This window comes from Oncorhynchus masou, chromosome 22 (genome assembly GCF_036934945.1).
Source record: "Oncorhynchus masou masou isolate Uvic2021 chromosome 22, UVic_Omas_1.1, whole genome shotgun sequence".
NCBI classification, from domain to species: domain Eukaryota; kingdom Metazoa; phylum Chordata; class Actinopteri; order Salmoniformes; family Salmonidae; genus Oncorhynchus; species Oncorhynchus masou.
The window spans coordinates 19,100,408-19,119,608 of NC_088233.1; the positions used below are offsets into that span (position 1 = coordinate 19,100,408).

Genomic DNA, 19,201 nt, shown 5'->3' on the forward strand with positions numbered 1-19,201 from the left:
ACGACAGGGCATATTATTTTACTTTACCTTTGTACAACGCTGTATAATCATCATCAATTTCATAGCTGCAATAAAAGATTGAACATTTTCAAAACAAATCCACACTCTCCATAAATGACCAGTACTCTAGTGTTGAGTGGTAGTGTGCTCTTACAACGCTTTCGTCCTGCGGGCACGTTGGATGGGTGAGTGGGGCTCCAGGTGCAGCAGTTCGGGGGCAGGTCCTTCCCCTGGGATATCAACCAGGCCTTCTCCTCACGCAGCTTCCGCCGCCGCGCTCGCTCTAGGGGACACAGCAGAACACGGGAACCACAATGAATTACACACAACAGAATAAAGAATAGTGCACCAACGCTAGTTGTACTTCCTAGCCTCCTTACAGTTTCAAGGGCACTTGTTGCCCATCCAGCCATCTGCTGGTTCGCAGAGTCCATAAAAACCAGGCATAACAGCACGAGAGACTGAAGGAGTTCGGGGAAGAGTGATTCATCAACCATCTTCTTGCAGGCATAGCTGATCAAAAGATGATAGGGGAGAACATATTGCTTTATCTTTCAACATGAAAGGCCGCCCCCTGCTGTGCGGATTAAAAGATGGAGGGTTGAGGCTCCGATCCACCCGAGACCAGGCAGCTCAGGCGGTCCTGCTGTTCATCTATAATACATTCATGAGGGTCGTTCAGCAGTTAATTAACCGTTGACAGATGACATCAGACGGAGGAAGAGACTCCTGTGATTCAAAGGGCTCAACATTCCCACTCTTAGCCCAATGCGGCACAGGTGTAGGATCTTAAATGTGATGACTTATGCTACTCAGAATTTTCCTGCACTGCAAGAAATGCAGATGCAGATGAGCTTCTTGATGTACATAAATTGGCTGAAAAGTCACAGTAACACACTGTTACATGCGGACCACACCGCGCGTGCATATTGATTTTGTCCATCCACACCAGGCGCGATCATGACACGCAGGTAGAAATATCAAATTGAGAACCAACTAATATATATATATATATATATATATTTGGCAATCACTCGGCTAAGCTACGTTTTCAGTGCTGGATAAGGTGGTGTACTTTCGTTCTTATTATATTTTATTTATATATATATATTTGGGGACAGGTCGAAAAGCATGAAATATTTATGGCAATTTAGCTAGCTAGCTTGTGTTGATAGCTAATTTGTATTGGGATATAAACATTGGGTTGTTATTGTACCGTAAATGCACAAGGTCCTCTACTCTGACAAGTAAACCACAGATAAAAGGGTACAACAAGTACGTATCTAGTAGTTGCTCCTCCTGCAGGCTTCATCTGACTTTATATGGTGGTTGGCAACCAACTTTAAGCTGCATTATCACCACCAACTGGACTGGAGTGTGGACCTTTCAATCACCCACGTAGGTATATGCTCCAAAAAACCAATGAGATTAGAGGCAGGACTTGCAGCACGTCAAGTGTCACTAATAGAACTAAATTCTATTTTACCACAGGCTACAAAGATGCTCGTTGACGCGGTGCAATGATTGAATAACGTGCGTGTACATTTATTTTGCAACACCCGCGCACGCGAGCGGTGTGGTCAGCATGTTATAATAATTAAGAGAAGTAGTACTTCAAATCAAATGTTATTTGTCACATACACATGGTTAGCAGATGTTAACCTGTTGAAACTCTAGGGGCGCAATTTCATTTTTGGATGAAAAACGTTCCCGTTTTAAACAAGATATTTTGTCACAAAAAGATGCTCGACTATGCATATAATTGCTACGATTCGAAAGAAAACACTCTGACGTGTCCAGAAATACAAAGATATTTTCTATGCGTGCCCTAGAACGTGAGCTTCAGGCAAAACCAAGATGAGACGGCATCCAGGAAATGAACAGGATTTTTGAGGCTCTGTTTTCCCTTGTCTCCTTATATGGCTGTGAATGCGAGAGGAATGAGAATGCCCTTTCTGTCGTTTCCCCAAGGTGTCTGCAGCATTGTGACGTATTTGTAGGCAGATCATTGGAAGATTGACCATAAGAGACCACATTTACCACGTGTCCGCCCGGTGTCCTGCGCCGAAATTGGTGCGCAAAAGTCACCTGCCACTATTTTTCCAAGGAATACAGAGAGTAAAGCAAGCTTCCACGAACTGCATGTCAATGAAGAGATATGTGAAAAAACACCTTGAGGACTGATTCCAAACAACGTTTGCCATGTTTCGGTCGATATTATGTAGTTAATCCGGAAAAAGTTTTACGTTGTAGGTGACTGAATTTTCGGTTTGTTTCGGTAGCCAGACGCAATGTGGAAAACGGAACGATTTCTCCTACACACAGACGCTTTCAGGAAACACTGCGCATTTGGTATGTAACTGAGAGTCTCCTCATTGAAAACATCCGAAGCTCTTCAAAGGTAAATGATTTTATTTATTTGGTTATCTGGTTTTTGTGAAAATGTTGCGTGCTACATGTTATTCAAAATGCATTGCTAGCTTTGCATACTCTTACACAAATTAGTCAATTTCTATGGTTCAAAAGCATATTTTGAAAATCTGAGATGACAGTGTTGTTAAGAAAAGGCTAAGCTTGACAGTAGGCGCATTATTTTCATTTTATTTGCGATTTTCAGAAATCGTTAACGTTACATTATGCTAATGAGCTTCAGGCTATAACTGTATACAGGTTTTTTTCATAGCCAAACGTGAACAAAACGGAGCGATTTGTCCTACACAAATAATATTTTTTTGAAAAACTGCACATTTGCTATGTAACTGAGAGTCTCCTCATTGAAAACATCCGAAGCTCTTCAAAGTTAAATGATTTTATTTATTTGGTTATCTGGTTTTTGTGAAAATGTTGCGTGCTAAATGCTACTCAAAATGCTAAGCTAGCTTAGCATACTCTTACACAAATTAGTGAATTGCTATGGGTCAAAAGCATATTTTGAAAATCTGAGATGACAGTGTTGTTAAGAAAAGGCTAAGCTTGAGAGTAGGCGCATTATTTTCATTTTATTTGCGATTTTCAGAAATTGTTAACGTTGCGTTATGCTAATGAGCCTGAGGCTTTAGTCACGATCCCGGATCCGGGATGGGGAGTTTGCAAGTGTAGCGAAATGCTTGTGCTTCTAGTTCCGACAATGCAGTAATAACCAACAAGTAATCTAACTAACAATTCCAAAACTACGTCTTATACACACAAGTGTAGGGGGATAAAGAATATGTACATAAAGATATATGAATGAGTGATGGTACAGAGCAGCATAGGCAGAGCGGCATACAGTAGATGGTATCGAGTACAGTATATACATATGAGATGAGTATGTAAACAAAGTGGCATAGTTAAAGTGGCTAGTGATACATGTATTACATAAAGACGCAGTAGATGATATAGAGTACAGTATATACATATACATATGAGATGAATAATGTAGGGTATGTAAACATTATATTAGGTAGCATTGTTTAAAGTGGCTAGTGATATACAGTGACTTGCGAAAGTATTCGGCCCCCTTGAACTTTGCGACCTTTTGCCACATTTCAGGCTTCAAACATAAAGATATAAAACTGTATTTTTTTGTGAAGAATCAACAACAAGTGGGACACAATCATGAAGTGGAACGACATTTATTGGATATTTCAAACTTTTTTAACAAATCAAAAACTGAAAAATTGCGCATGCAAAATTATTCAGCCCCTTTAAGTTAATACTTTGTAGCGCCACCTTTTGCTGCGATTACAGCTGTAAGTCGCTTGGGGTATGTCTCTATCAGTTTTGCACATCGAGAGACTGAATTTTTTTCCCATTCCTCCTTGCAAAACAGCTCGAGCTCAGTGAGGTTGGATGGAGAGCATTTGTGAACAGCAGTTTTCAGTTCTTTCCACAGATTCTCAATTGGATTCAGGTCTGGACTTTGACTTGGCCATTCTAACACCTGGATATGTTTATTTTTGAACCATTCCATTGTAGATTTTGCTTTATGTTTTGGATCATCGTCTTGTTGGAAGACAAATCTCCGTCCCAGTCTCAGGTCTTTTGCAGACTCCATCAGGTTTTCTTCCAGAATGGTCCTGTATTTGGCTCCATCCATCAATTTGAACCATCTTCTCTGTCCCTGCTGAAGAAAAGCAGGCCCAAACCATGATGCTGCCACCACCATGTTTGACAGTGGGTATGGTGTGTTCAGGGTGATGAACTGTGTTGCTTTTATGCCAAACATAACGTTTTACATTGTTGCCAAAAAGTTCAATTTTGGTTTCATCTGACCAGAGCACCTTCTTCCACATGTTTGGTGTGTCTCCCAGGTGGCTTGTGGCAAACTTTAAACAACACTTTTTATGGATATCTTTAAGAAATGGCTTTCTTCTTGCCACTCTTCCATAAAGGCCAGATTTGTGCAATATACGACTGATTGTTGTCCTATGGACAGAGTCTCCCACCTCAGCTGTAGATCTCTGCAGTTCATCCAGAGTGATCATGGGCCTCTTGGCTGCATCTCTGATCAGTCTTCTCCTTGTATGAGCTGAAAGTTTACAGGGACGGCCAGGTCTTGGTAGATTTGCAGTGGTCTGATACTCCTTCCATTTCATTATCGCTTGCACAGTGCTCCTTGGGATGTTTAAAGCTTGGGAAATCTTTTTGTATCCAAATACGGCTTTAAACTTCTTCACAACAGTATCTCGGACCTGCCTGGTGTGTTCCTTGTTCTTCATGATGCTCTCTGCACTTTTAACGGACCTCTGAGACTATCACAGTGCAGGTGCATTTATACAGAGACTTGATAAAACACAGGTGGATTGTATTTATCATCATTAGTCATTTAGGTCAACATTGGATCATTCAGAGATCCTCACTGAACTTCTGGAGAGAGTTTGCGGCACTCAAAGTAAAGGGGCTGAATAATTTTGCACGCCCAATTTTTCAGTTTTTGATTTGTTAAAAAAGTTTGAAATATCCAATAAATGTCGTTCCACTTCATGATTGTGTCCCACTTGTTGTTGATTCTTCACAAAAAAATACAGTTTTATATCTTTATGTTTGAAGCCTGAAATGTGGCAAAAGGTGGCAAAGTTCAAGTGGGCCGAATACTTTCGCAAGGCACTGTATTTTACATCATTTCCCATCAATTCCCATTATTAAAATGGCTGGAGTTGAGTCCTTGTGTTGGCAGCAGCCACTCAATGTTAGTTGTGGCTGTTTAACAGTCTGATGGCCTTGAGATAGAAGCTGTTTTTCAGTCTCTCGGTCCCAGCTTTGATGCACCTGCACTGACCTCGCCTTCTGGATGATAGTAATCCTTCTCACCCCCCCCCCCCTTAAATGATTTAGATGCACTATTGTAAAGTGGCTGTTCCACTGGATGTCAGAAGGTGAATTCACCAATTTGTAAGTCGCTCTGGATAAGAGCGTCTGCTAAATGACTTAAATGTAAATGTAAATGTATAGCGGGGTGAACAGGCAGTGGCTCGGGTGGTTGTTGTCCTTGATGATCTTTATGGCCTTCTCGTAACATTGGGTGGTGTAGGTGTCCTGGAGGGCAGGTAGTTTGCCCCCGGTGATGCGTTGTGCAGACCTCACTACCCTCTGGAGAGCCTTACGGTTGTGGGCGGAGCAGTTGCCGTACCAGGCGGTGATACACCCCGCCAGGATGCTTTCGATTGTGCATCTTTAGAAGTTTGTAAGTGCTTTTGGTGACAGGCCGAATTTCTTCAGCCTCCTGAGGTTGAAGAGGCGCTGCTGCGCCTTCTTCACGATGCTGTCTGTGTGGGTGGACCAATTCAGTTTGTCTGTGATGTGTATGCCGAGGAACTTAACTTACTACCCTCTCCACTACTCTTCCATCGATGTGGATAGGGGGGTGTTCCCTCTGCGGTTTCCTGAAGTCCACAATCATCTCCTTAGTTTTGTTGACGTTGAGTGTGAGGTTATTTTCCTGACACCACACTCTGAGGGCCCTCACCTCCTCCCTGTAGGCCATCTCGTCGTTGTTGGTAATCAAGCCTACCACTGTTGTGTCGTCCGCAAACTTGATGATTGAGTTGGAGGCGTGCGTGGCCACGCAGTCGTGGGTGAACAGGGAGTACAGGAGAGGGCTCAGAACGCACCCTTGTGGGGCCCCAGTGTTGAGGATCAGCGGGGTGGAGATGTTGTTGCCTACCCTCACCACCTGGGGGCGGCCCGTCAGGAAGTCCAGTACCCAGTTGCACAGGGCGGGGTTGAGACCCAGGGTCTCGAGCTTGATGACGAGCTTGGGGGGTACTATGGTTTTAAATGCCGAGCTGTAGTCGATGAACAGCATTCTCACATAGGTATTCCTCTTGTCCAGATGGGTTAGGGCAGTGTGCAGTGTGGTTGAGATTGCATCGTCTGTGGACCTATTTGGGCAGTAAGCAAATTGGAGTGGGTCTAGGGTGTCAGGTAAGGTGGAGGTGATATGGTCCTTGACTTGTCTCTCAAAGCACTTCATGATGACGGAAGTGAGTGCTACGGGGCGGTAGTCGTTTAGCTCAGTTACCTTAGCTTTCTTGGGAAGAGGAACAATGGTGGCCCTCTTGAAGCATGTGGGAACAGCAGACTGGGATAGGGATTGATTGAATATGTCCGTAAACACACCAGCCAGCTGGTCTGCGCATGCTCTGAGGGCGTGGCTGGGGATACCGTCTGGGCCTGCAGCCTTGCGAGGGTTAACACGTTTAAATGTTTTACTCATCTCGGCTGCAGTGAAGGAGAGGCCGCATGTTTTGGTTGCAGGCCGTGTCAGTGGCACTGTATTGTCCTCAAAGCGGGCAAAAAAGTTATTTAGTCTTTAGACATCCTGGTCCGTGACGGGGCTGGTTTTCTATTTGTAATCTGTGATTGACTGTAGACCCTGCCACATACCTCTTGTGTCTGAGCCGTTGAATTGAGATTCTACTTTGTCTCTATACTGACGCTTAGCTTGTTTGATTGCCTTGCGGAGGGAATAGCTACACTGTTTGTATTCGGACATGTTTCCGGTCACCTTGCCCTGATTAAAAGCAGTGGTTCGCGCTTTCAGTTTCACGCGAATGCTGCCATCAATCCACGGTTTCTGGTTTGGGAATGTTTTAATCGTTGCTATGGGAACGACATCTTCAACACCCGTTCTAATGAACTCGCACACCGAATCAGCGTATTCGTCAATGTTGTTGTCTGACACAATACGAAACATATCCCAGTCCACGTGATGGAAACAGTCTTGGAGTGTGGAATCAGATTGGTCGGACCAGCGTTGGACAGACCTCAGTGTGGGAGCTTCTTGTTTTAGTTTCTGTCTGTAGGCAGGGATCAACAAAATGGAGTTGTGGTCAGCTTTTCCAAAAGGAGGGCGGGGCAGGGCCTTATATGCGACGCGGAAGTTAGAATAGCAATGATCCAAGGTTTTGCCAGCCCTGGTTGCGCAATCGATATGCTGATACAATTTAGGGAGTCTTGTTTTCAGATTAGCCTTGTTAAAATCCCCAGCTACAATTAATGCAGCCTCAGGATGTGTGGATTCCAGTTTGCAAAGAGTCAAATAAAGTTCGTTCAGAGCCATCGATGTGTCTGCTTGAGGGGGAATATATACGGCTGTGATTATAATCGAAGAGAATTCCCTTGGTAGATAATGCGGTCGACATTTGATTGTGAGGAATTCTAAATCAGGTGAACAGAAGGACTTGAGTTCCTGTATACTGTTGTGGCCAAACCACGTCTCGTTAGCCATAAGGCATACGCCCCCGCCCCTCTTCTTACCAGAAAGATGTTTGTTTCTGTCGGCGCGATGCGTGGAGAAACAAGCTGGCTGCACCAACTCTGATAGCGTCTCTCCAGTGAGCCATGTTTCCGTGAAGCAAAGAACGTTACAGTCTCTGATGTCCCTCTGGAATGCTACCCTTGCTCGGATTTCATCAACCTTGTTGTCAAGAGACTGGACATTGGTGAGAAGTATACTGGGGAGTGGTGCACGATGTGCCCGTCTCCGGAATCTGACCAGAAGACCGCTTCGTTTCCCTCTTTTACGAAGTCGTTTTTTTGCATCGCCGGCTGGGATCCATTCCGTTGTCCTGGGTGAAAGGCAGAACGCAGGATCCGCTTTGCGAAAGTCATATTCTTGGTCGTACTGATGGTGAGTTGACGCTGCTCTTATATTCAGTAGTTCTTCTCGACTGTATGTAATGAAACCTAAGATGACCTGGGGTACTAATGTAAGAAATAACACGTAAAAAAAACAAAAAACTGCATAGTTTCCTAGGAACGCGAAGCGAGGCGGCCATCTTTGTCAGCGCCGGAAGTAGCCTACTTTTAGCCAGCTAATAACCTAACTACCGATCAAGCAACATTATGGACTAAATGTTAAAATCACGTTGCTGCAGGATTATTTTGCTGTGACAATATAGGTCAAATTAAGATCCTACCCCGGTATAATTCACAACCAGGGGCAGTGGCAACGGTACCGGCAATAAAAATGCAGAGGTGTGCACGAGTTTGGCTGTCCTTTAGAATCCATCATGTCGTCTTTGATCCCGGAGTCTATTAGTGTAACACTCCGAGCCTCACCCAGTCTACCCCTCCCAGCTCCACTACTCACCCTCCACAGCTTTGACTCTCTCCTGCTCCTCTCTCTGACGCTCCTCCTGAAGCAGCATCTCCTCCTCTCGTTTCTGCTCTGCCAGCAGGGCCTGCCTGTCCATGTCCACATCCCTCTGTTTCTGCTGCTCCACGTCAGCTATGGCTTGCAGCGTGTCCTGGACACACAGGAAACTATCAGTCCACTGGGTCTCACAGGAGACAGGACACACTAAGAACACCAAGAACCATCTATACACAAACACACAGCTGGTCTCACTTCCTCCTCTTGGCTCATGCATTTCTCAGAGAGCCGGTAAGAGCTGCGTACTGGGGTGGGGTCCAGCAGCCTCTGCTTCTGCTCATTCTCCTGGAGAGGCAAAATAATCAAGATTAAAACACAAACAAGTAGGTTCGTTATTCACACTTGTAAAAAAAGAAATCACACGCAGTCGCATTGATCAAGTAATGCTTCCACGGGAGCCAAAACCCAAGCAGACCCTGGGGAATCCTCTTTGCTCTTCCAGCAGAGCTGTGAGGAGAGGGTTCTCACATGCCCTTTGGCAATTCAGGCTCTGTTCCTCCCCACCCCCTGACTACCCCACTTTAAACCACACCCACCGCGCTACCCTCCACCCAGGGGGTCTCTGACTAACCAAACTCCTCCATGCTCCCCGTGATATTAATAATCAAATGTAACAATTACCACTAAAAGCCAGGGGAGTGGGGGTGAGCTGTTTCTTGTGTGTGTTCATTTGCAAACAGATCGTAGCATTGCCACTTCATGAAAAAGCCTATATTGCAGCAATTACTAAGTAAGTTACATGATTTGTTTGTTCCCAAATCCTGTCCATGAGTATCAAAATTGGTCACAGAATATAACCCATTAACATTTATACACAGACTACAACATGGAAGAAAAAAACTACAGAAAGTAAGCTGCAGTCAGAGCGGAGCCCTCTGGGCTAGGGAGTTTCTATATCTATGTCAGGGAATTGGCTTGGTGCTTCCTGTCAGAGCCCATCAGATGACCGGGCCTGTGAACACCACCCCTTTCCCCTTTTAGAGTTCTGCCTGCCAGCAGCATGTGAACATGTTTGAGCAAGGCAGGTAGCTCCACTGGTGCTTATGGCCGCCGCCACCACAACTAGAGGGGGTCAAAGTGCTGAATAAGCTACAGCTCCCATCCCCCAGTCTTCTCTCTCTGCACCGCAGCACCAGCATGTCCCGGGGCTCCTCTGCTCTGCATTACCCACAGCACTTATTACCTCTGGTGTCGCCACTTAAGTGGTCGCCAATACTGCAGCGAATAGGGCCGTCAATCAAGAGGCTCCATCCCACCTCAGGGTGACGCCTGCCTCCCGTCAGCGCCCCCACCAAATGGCTGTGATGGCCAGGGCTGTGGACGGGAACTGGAGGAATCCACGCTAGTGTGCGTTCACACACGCTACACATACTCTGTACTGCCAGAGCCTGCACCCGGTGGGAAGGAAATGTTCAGCAGCTTGAGAACTGTGAATATGTCCAGAAAGATACAAGCCAGGCATGCTGGCCGTGAAGGACAGGTCACCATCATTAGATCATTAGAGAATGACCCCATGCCGACAGAATGACCAAAGGGCTTTAGACCGGCACAGACGAGCAGGCCGTGTTGGGTTTCTATAGCAACAGGGCCAGTATGTGTTATCAGACAAGAGGACACTAGGAAATGGTGGGCTAGGGATAGCAGCCACCACCAATCAGAATGTGCTCGTCTCACAACAGATATACTGTCTAACTGCATATCCTCAAAGATAAATGAGTATGCAATGTCTTAAAAGGGCAGCGTTTGAGCAGTTAAAACATGGCATCAATCTCCCAAGGCGAGTCTCATTCCCCAGAAGAAAAACTAGTGATAAATGAGCGTCCCCAGCCCCGACTGTCACGCCAGCAGCAGCTGCACACAGGGCAACTGGTCCACAGTGAAAGACAGACATGCTTTGGGCCCAAGGCTCTGTAGGGTTTAGAAGCTGGTGTTCTGGGCAAGCAGAGACCAGTCCGCCTCCACACCTGTAGGTACATCACACAGCCTCCCTCCCAGCCTCCACTTCCCAATGCCTCCTGGAGTCAATGTCTGAATGAAGAGTGAGGAGAGAAGAGAGCTGTCTGACCTTGAGCTCGATCATGCTGCTGATCTCAGGGAGGAAGTTCTGGCTGATGATGCGGTAGAGGTGGCGGTCCTGGGGGGACGTTTTGTCCTTGATGCTCTCAGCCAGACTGGCCCACTGCTCCTCTGTGTCACACACCAGGGACCAGGCACCACGCTCACGGTCTGGACGGACAGACACATCATGGTCAACATGAGTCCCAATCGTCAGCATCAAATATACATCTCTAGTCAGGAGTAGAAGTCGACCATGTTTGATAGCTTTGTCTTTTTGCTCTCACCTGTGCCTGAGTGCAGACCTTCCAGTCCATTCTCCTTCTTCACTTCGTTCTCCACCTCACTGAAACAAAAGGACAGCCCGTTAGGTATTTACCATGCACTCCAAAGCATTGCATGAACAAGGACTGGGGAACAAAAGCTGGTGAAAATATTTGTTTCTCTGGAGAAATTTTGTTTGAGAGCGGAGAGAACGTGAGACCACAAAGGAGAGACCCTGCTGCTGGTCACCTTAGCTGGATCTCCTCCACTTTCTTCTTTGGTGGTCTTCCTCTTTTCCTCTTCTCTGCTGGTTTGATCACAAGGGCTTCACTGTGGGGGGACAAAATCATGAAAAACAAATATCCGCCCACACTTTAAATTACACAGGCCTTTTACCTGTGTAGCTATTACCGGAGTGACCCGTGTAATTAACCTCTAACAGGCTAACAAGTACATGTAGTTATGGAGAATAACTAACTATGTTGGTGCCCACTTTGTCCTTCCTTAGAAAACATAATTTGCAGTAGGAGGTGCTACTGTTTACATAGGTCATTGCATTACAAAAACCAGAACGCATATATAAATGCGCACACACACACGGTAAAGTATCAGAGAATCCCAAAAATAGAAAACATGGTTATATACGCTAGCATTGTGTTCACATACTGCGACCTCCATTGGTGAATTATGGGCAAGCAAAACCATTCAACGTCTACAACTGATGTCCTATGGTGCAACCCTCTTACCGGAGCTGCTCTGCTTTCCTCTTGACCGGGTCCTCTTTGTACATGCGGGTACCATAGAAGTACCAATAGAGGGTACCGTTCCCATCTTGACCCAACGGCTCCACGCGCAGGCTGTCTGCATCCAAGCCCTGGGATCAAACATTGCATGGATTAATAATGTACAGTACCAGTCAACAGTTTGGACAAACCTACAAGGGTTTTTATTTATTTTTCTATTTTTTAATAGGGAAGACATCAAAACTACGAAATAACACGTATGGAATCATGTAGTAACCAAAAAAAAAGTAAAACAAATCTAAATATATTTTATATTTGAGTTTCTTCCAAGTAGCCACCCTTTGCCTTGATGACAGCTTTGCACACTCTTGGCATTCTCAGCTTCATAAGGAATGCTTTTCACATATGCTGAGCACTTGTTGGCTGCTTTTCCTAACCTTCGCAGTCCAAATCATCTCAATTGGGTTGAGTTCGGGTGATTGTGGAGGCCAAGTCATCTGATGCAGCACTCCATCACTCTCCTTCTTGGTCAAATAGCACTTACACACAGCCTGGAGGTGTGTTTTGGATCATTGTCCTGTTTAAAAACAAATGATAGTCCCAACTAAGTCCAAACTAGATGGGATGGCGTATCACTGCAGAATGCTGTGGTAGTCATGCTGGTTAAGTGTGCCTTGAATTCTAAATAAAATCACTGTCAGTGTCACCAGCAAAGCACCCCCACACCATTACACCTCCTCCTCCATGCTTCACGGTGGGAACCACACACGTGGAGATCATCCATTCACATACTCTGTGTCTCACAAAGACACAAATCTCAAATTTGGACTCATCGGACCAAAGGACAGATTTCCACGGTCTAATTGCTTGTGTTCTTTAGTACAAGCAAATCACTTCTTATTGGTGTCCTTTAGTGGTTTCTTTGCAGCAATTCGACCATGTCTCTTTGCAGCAATTCACACAGTCTCCTCTGAACAGGAGGCGGCAGGTAGCCTAGTGGTTAGAGCGTTGGTCCAGTAACCGAAATGTTGCTAGATCGAATCACCGAGCTGACAAGGTAAAACTTTGTTGTTCTGCCACTGAACAAGGCAGTTCACCCACTGTTCCTAGGCTGTCATTGTAAAATAAGAATTTGTTTTTAACTGACTAGTAAAATAAAAAAGGTTAAATAAAATAAAACAAAAAAACAGTTGATGTTGAGATGTGTCTTACTTGAACTCTGTCAAGCATTTATCTGGGCTTCAATTTCTGAGGCTGGTAACTAATGAATTTATCCTCTGCAGCAGATTTAACTCTGGGTCGTCCTTTCCTGTGGCAGTCCTCATGAGAGCCAGTTTCATCATAGCGCTTGATGCACATACATTTTTTTTTTTTTAGTTATTGAAATTTTCAGCATCGACTGACCTTCATGTCAAGTAATGATGGACTGTCGTTTCTCTTTGCATATTTGAGCTGTTCTTGCCATAATATGGACTTGGTCTTTTACCAGATAGGGCTATCTTCTGTATACCACCCCTACCTTGTCACAAGACAACTGATTGGCCCAAACGCATTAAGGAGGAAAGAAATTGCACAAATGAACTTTTAACAAGGCACACCTGTTAATTGAAATTCATTCCAGGTGACTACCTCATGAAGCTGGATGAGAGAATGCCAACAGTGTGCAAAGGTGTCATCAAGGCAAAGTGTGGCTACTTTGAAGAATCTCAAATATATTTTGATTTGTTTAACACTTGGTTACTACATTATTTCATAGATTTGATATCTTCACTATTATTCTACAATGTGGAAAATAGAAAAAAAAAGAAAAACTCGAATGAGTAGGTGTGTCCAAACTTATGACTGGTACAGTACATAATTCACTTCATCAGGTTAGATGGCACTTCTTCAGCCAGTCACCATAAATGGCATCACAATAATTCACCATAACTACAACAAAAACTACAACAACAAAAAAGTGTTATCCATTTTTTTTACCGTTTTCCCCATGCTAACTCTGACACAGTCATAACAGGAGTTAAACAAGGTGCAGACTTGCGGTAACCGGTGTACTCTCTGTGTGTGTGTGTGTGTGTGTGTGTGTGTGTGTGTGTGTGTGTGTGTGTGTGTGTGTGTGTGTGTGTGTGTGTGTGTGTGTGTGTGTGTGTGTGTGCGCGCGTGCAGAACCTTGAGCAGGTCGAAGACATCGGCAGCGTCCAGGCGGTAGTCACACAGCCTGTGCAGCAGTTCCACCTGCGTGCGTGGGGCCAGCTCCTCAAAGGGCCCCTGGCGCAGCGGGTTAGGCTTCCCCTCCTCCAACTCCCAGCGGTAGTTGATGATGTCGTCCAGGTAATCGCTGAATGCCTGGGGGCTGAAGGGGAGAGGAGTGATTAGTCCCATATGTTTTCCCACACCTAGTAAAGTGTTGCCATTAATCTCTGAGACAATGACATGCTAGTATGACAATACAATAGTAAGGTGGGCTGGGTATTAACAAAACCATATTGAGATATACTGCAGTGAATTTAGTTGGAGCAAACTAGTCAAGGGTTCCAATACAATATTGGATAATTTTGTTGTTTCTAACCCATTCATGACACATAATTAATATCTTCAACTAGAAGTCATTAATTCTCAAATGCCTACTGTTCTTATAGTGTCAAACGGTCTAAACTTGGAACATGTACTTTGTATTGATACCAATCTAGGCAGTTACAAGGAATACCGATTGGGCGATGGTTGGACAGAAATTACAACACAATAATAAACAAAGACCTTCGAAGAGACCATTGGGATCTGACAATAGCAGCACCATTACTCACTCACTTCCAAATCCTTGTCCTTAAAGTTAAGAAAAGTAGGCTGTCCATTGTGATAATCATGAAATAATTCAAGCTGCCATACCGTAGTAGTTCGAGGAAAAAGGAATGCGAAAAGAAAGCCATTTTGTTTGCATTTGAGTGGGTTTGTATTAGTGACGCACCGATATCGATATCCTATATTTTCCTTGCCAAAAAAACCTGATACCGATATTAAACATTTTAGTGGCGTTTTAAGCATTCTAGTACAGTTAAATAGTTAACACACACACGCAGCGGTCAAAGGCACTGCATCTCAGTGCAAGAGGCATCACCACAGTCCCTGGTTCGAATCCAGGCTGTATCACATCCGGCAGTGATTGGGAGTTCCATAGGGCGGCGCACAATTGGCCCAGCGTCATCCGGGTTTGGCTGGGTAGGATGTCATTGGGTAGGATGTCATGTCAAATATGATTTTGTTCTTAATGACGTGCCTAGTTAAATAAAAGGTTACACACACACCAAAAAGTTATTGTTGGCATTTACGTATGTCCCCATTACCAGTAAAACATAATCAAAACCTATTTCTATCACGTACTTGCTTGTGCTGTTTCGTTGTTCATTTGTTCAGTCGTTTCATTCTCAACCAGGATTTCATCATACATATCAAGCAGTGAAGTTTCAGCTCTCTGTCCGTGGCCTCTCTTCCTCGGTGCGCACTGTCAGTGTGTCTGTCACTGTTTCCATCTTGTCCAGCTGTGTATGTAACATTTCACAAAAACCCTGTTTCTTGTCTGCATCGAAGTAGCGGTCCTTGTACATAGCGTTGAGCATGGTGGCGACACAGCAAAGAGAAAATGCCACCGAATCGCTTGTTCACAGCCTGTGTGGGCAGTTTTGTTGCCGGGGCAAACTGTCAAGGGCAACTGTTTCATTCATTCATTAGTATACAAATACTACACTAAACAATTATATAAAACGCAACATGTAAAGTGTTTGTCCCATGTTTCATGAGCTGTAAAAAAAGATCCCAGAAATGTTCCATATGCACATGAAGCTTCTCAAATTTTGTGCACATTTGATTACATCCCTGTTAGTTTTGTTGAGCAGGCGTTTCAATGCATTGACAGAGGGTATCACATCTGCTGCAGGCACAGTTGATGAGCTGATTTCTCGAGCCAGTTGTTTGAATGGAGCTAGCATGTTCATGTTTCCAAGTTTCAAAATGTTCGCAAATGCCATTGAAATTGCAGCAGCGGTATGACAACCAGCATATTGATGAGCATGCAATAAGACTTTCCTTAGTGCGAAATCCTCGATGGCCCACAGTGCTGTCAGACTCAGCATGCTCATGGGGCTGATAATCACTGGTCCAAATGTCAGTCGTGAAGCTAATAGCAGTAACACTATTACTGTGTAACTCCAGTCGTGCAACATCTGAAAAAATGTGACCCCCCCCAAAGAAGTGTACTGGTGCTCAACCAGTCGGCGAAAGCCAACATCACCCATGATAGAGAACAGTTGATTGTCAAGGGCTATGGATTTCGCCTTTGAGTTGTCTCGCTGAAATTATCTTACTCATTCAAATGACTGCTCAACTTGTTGACTGCTTGATCCATACAGCAGACATTGTGGGCTAGGTTAAGAACGCTGTGTTGCATGAGTAGCGCAGAATTTTACGTAGCGTCATTACGTCATGTCCCTTCATTATATACAAAGATGTTCTAATCTGTGTTATATAGGTATGCATGTCAGTTTTGACATCGGTTTTGCACATCGCCATTAAACTAGATATCAGGTCGATACCGATGTTGGCATTTTTAGCTAATATCGGCCAATTCCAATATGTTCACCGATATATCGGTGGATCCCTTGTTTGGATCATTGTTCTAAATTGGATGCTGGTAAATAAAATGTTGGTTCTGAGTCAGATTTGTCTGAATAATCTGGAACCCTTCAGATCTCGCTCAGTTGCATAGAAACAAGGAGTCAGGGCAGGGGTGAGTGCCAACACAACAAGCGAAAATGAGAAAGAAAACAGCTTATCTTGAAAGAGCAGTGTGCAGCTCCGTGAAAGGCCAGAGCCAAACAGCCACCATCGAGATGCCAGTGGCTGTCCAGCCCAATAAGGCCAGCCCGGGTGCGGAAACTGGATCAGTCCTAACCTCTCTCCCCAATCACAGGCAGACTGGTGCCTGGCCCGGTAGTGCTGATGGAGCAAGAGCAGGGGGCTCACTTATCAACAGTGAGTAAATGTCTTACTAAATTCTGGTGTACGTGGAGATTCTAGGATGTGCATGCGCCACAAATTATTGGGATTGATCAAACTGTCACACACAACATATACAGTGGGGCAAAAAGTATTCAGTCACCCACAAATTGTGCAAGTTCTCCCACTTAAAAAGATGAGGCCTGTAATTTTCATCATAGGTACACTTCAACTATGACAGACAAAATGAGGGTGGCTGACTAAATACTTTTTTGCCCCACTGTACGCATGTTTTTATTGATAAATCAGACCCGTATTATATTTGTTCAGTAGTGAACAAGAGCTACAACCCCACCTGGAAAACACCCTCCATTCACCTTTTATGGTAACATAAACACCCTCATTTTCTGTATGATTTGGAAATGTTGGAACTGGGCCACGTTAGTTCCTAAGAGACAGTGCCATGGCAAATGTTATCAACATTTCTGTACAGGTGTGGGCAGAATGGTACAGTGACCCCCCCCCCCCCCGTGAAAATATGCACTCTCATCAAGCTCAAAATTTGAATACCAACCTTTGCGGAAAAACTGGCACAAGCAAAAGTTGAGTATTTTTTGTGTGCACACACCTTTGATCAATGAGGACCCAGAAGAGGTGGTGGTAGTGGATGGAGGTCACTTTTGGACTAGAACATTCATTTTACTTTCCTGTGCTCTTCCCACTCCCTATCTCACACATACTCATCAAATGAACTATCCCCCACCAGGGAAAAATCTTCCTAAACCAAGCTTCCTTCGTGAGAACTCTCACTCAGTTGTAAAGGCTGATTTCAACACAAGCTGTTCCCATTCTGATGTGCTCACTACTAACGGGGTTTGTGACTCAAACTTACTGTGTTTCACTGTGTGCAGGCTAGAGGTCGACCGATTAATCGGAATGGACGATTAATTAGGGCCGATTTCAAGTTTCCATAACAATCGGAAATCAGTATTTTTGGGCACCGATTTTTTTACACCGTTATTTAATCTTTATTTAACTAGGCAAGTCAGTTAAGAACACATACTTATTTTCAATGGCGGCCTAGGAACGGTGGGTTAACTGCCTCGTTCAGGGGCAGAACTTCACATTATCAGCTCGGGGGATCCAATCGTGCAACCTTACAGTTAACTAGTCCAACCACCTGCCTCTCATTGCACTCCACGTGGAGTTACGCGAATGCAGTAAGCCAAGGTAAGTTGCTAGCTAGCATTAAACTTATATTTTTTTAATCAATCAATCATAATCACTAGGTTACACGTGGTTGATGATATTACTAGTTTATCTAGCGTGTCCTGCGTTGCATATAATCGATGCGGTGCGTATCGTTTCTCCAATGTGTACCTAACCATGAACATCAATGCCTTTCTTAAAATCAATACACAGAAGTATATATTTCTAAACCTGCATATTTTGCTAAAAGAAATTCAGGTTAGCAGGCAATATTAACCAGGTGAAATTGTGTCACTTCTCTTGCGTTCATTGCACGCAGAGTCAGTGTATATGCCACCGTTTGGGCCACCTAATTTGCCAGAATTTTACATAATTATGACATAACATTGAAGGTTGTGCAATGTAACAGGAATATTTAGATTTATGGATGCCAGCCGTTAGATAAAATATGGAACGGTTCCGTATTTCACTGAAAGAATAAACGTCTTGTTTTCGAGATGATAGTTTCCGGATTCAACCATATTAAAGACCTAAGGCTCGTATTTCTGTGTGTTATTATGTTATAACTAAGTCTATGAGTTGATAGAGCAGTTTGACTGAGCGGTGGTAGGCAGCAGCAGGCTCGTAAGCATTCATTCAAACAGCACTTTCATGCGTTTTGCCAGCAGCTCTTCGTTGTGCGTCAAGCATTGCGCTGTTTATGACTTCAAGCCTATCAACCTCCGAGATTAGGCTGGTGTAACGATGTGATGTGAAATGGCTAGCTAGTTAGCGGGGTGCGCGCCAATAGCGTTTCAAACGTCACTCGCTCTGAGACTTGGAGTAGTTGTTCCCCTTGCTCTGCATGGGTAACGCTGCTTCGAGGGTGGTTGTTGTCGTTGTGTTCCTGGTTCGAGCCCAGGTAGGAGCGAGGAGAGGTACGGAGGCTATACTGTTACACTGGCAATACTAAAGTGCCTATAAGAACATCCAATAGTCAAAGGTATATGAAATACAAATGGTAGAGAGAGAAATAGTGCTATAATTCCTATAATAACTACAACCTAAATCTTCTTACCCGGGAATATTGAAGACTCTTGTTAAAAGGAACCACCAGCTTTTATATGTTCTCATGTTCTGAGCAAGGAAGGAACTTAAACGTTAGCTTTCTTACATGGCACATATTGCACTTTTACTTTCTCCAACACTTTGTTTTTGCATTATTTAAACCAAATTGAACATGTTTCAGAATTTATTTGAGGCTAAATTGATTTCATCAATGCATTTATTAAATTAAAATAAGTGTTCATTCAGTATTGTTGTAATT

General features: G+C 44.1%; 2 protein-coding genes across 3 annotated transcripts in view; one reads left to right on the forward strand and one right to left on the reverse strand.

Moving 5' to 3' along the window:
• The window catches only part of LOC135509142 (chromatin remodeling regulator CECR2-like), a 65,437-nt gene that overhangs the window by 11,380 nt on the left and 34,856 nt on the right, over window positions 1-19,201 (reverse strand). Inside the window, 10 exon segments of the mRNA XM_064929543.1 lie at window positions 28-65; window positions 155-212; window positions 215-283; window positions 8,576-8,732; window positions 8,834-8,923; window positions 10,704-10,864; window positions 10,981-11,039; window positions 11,207-11,287; window positions 11,704-11,831; window positions 13,867-14,050. Of these exon segments, the coding sequence (XP_064785615.1) occupies window positions 28-65; window positions 155-212; window positions 215-283; window positions 8,576-8,732; window positions 8,834-8,923; window positions 10,704-10,864; window positions 10,981-11,039; window positions 11,207-11,287; window positions 11,704-11,831; window positions 13,867-14,050 (1,025 nt within the window).
• Window positions 16,544-19,201, forward strand: part of LOC135509145 (mitochondrial glutamate carrier 1-like) — a 48,560-nt gene continuing 45,902 nt past the window's right edge. For both annotated transcript variants that reach the window (XM_064929548.1, XM_064929547.1), the window contains exon 1: window positions 16,544-16,722. The gene's annotated coding sequence lies outside the window, so the exon portion shown is untranslated. The remainder of the gene's footprint in view (window positions 16,723-19,201) is intronic.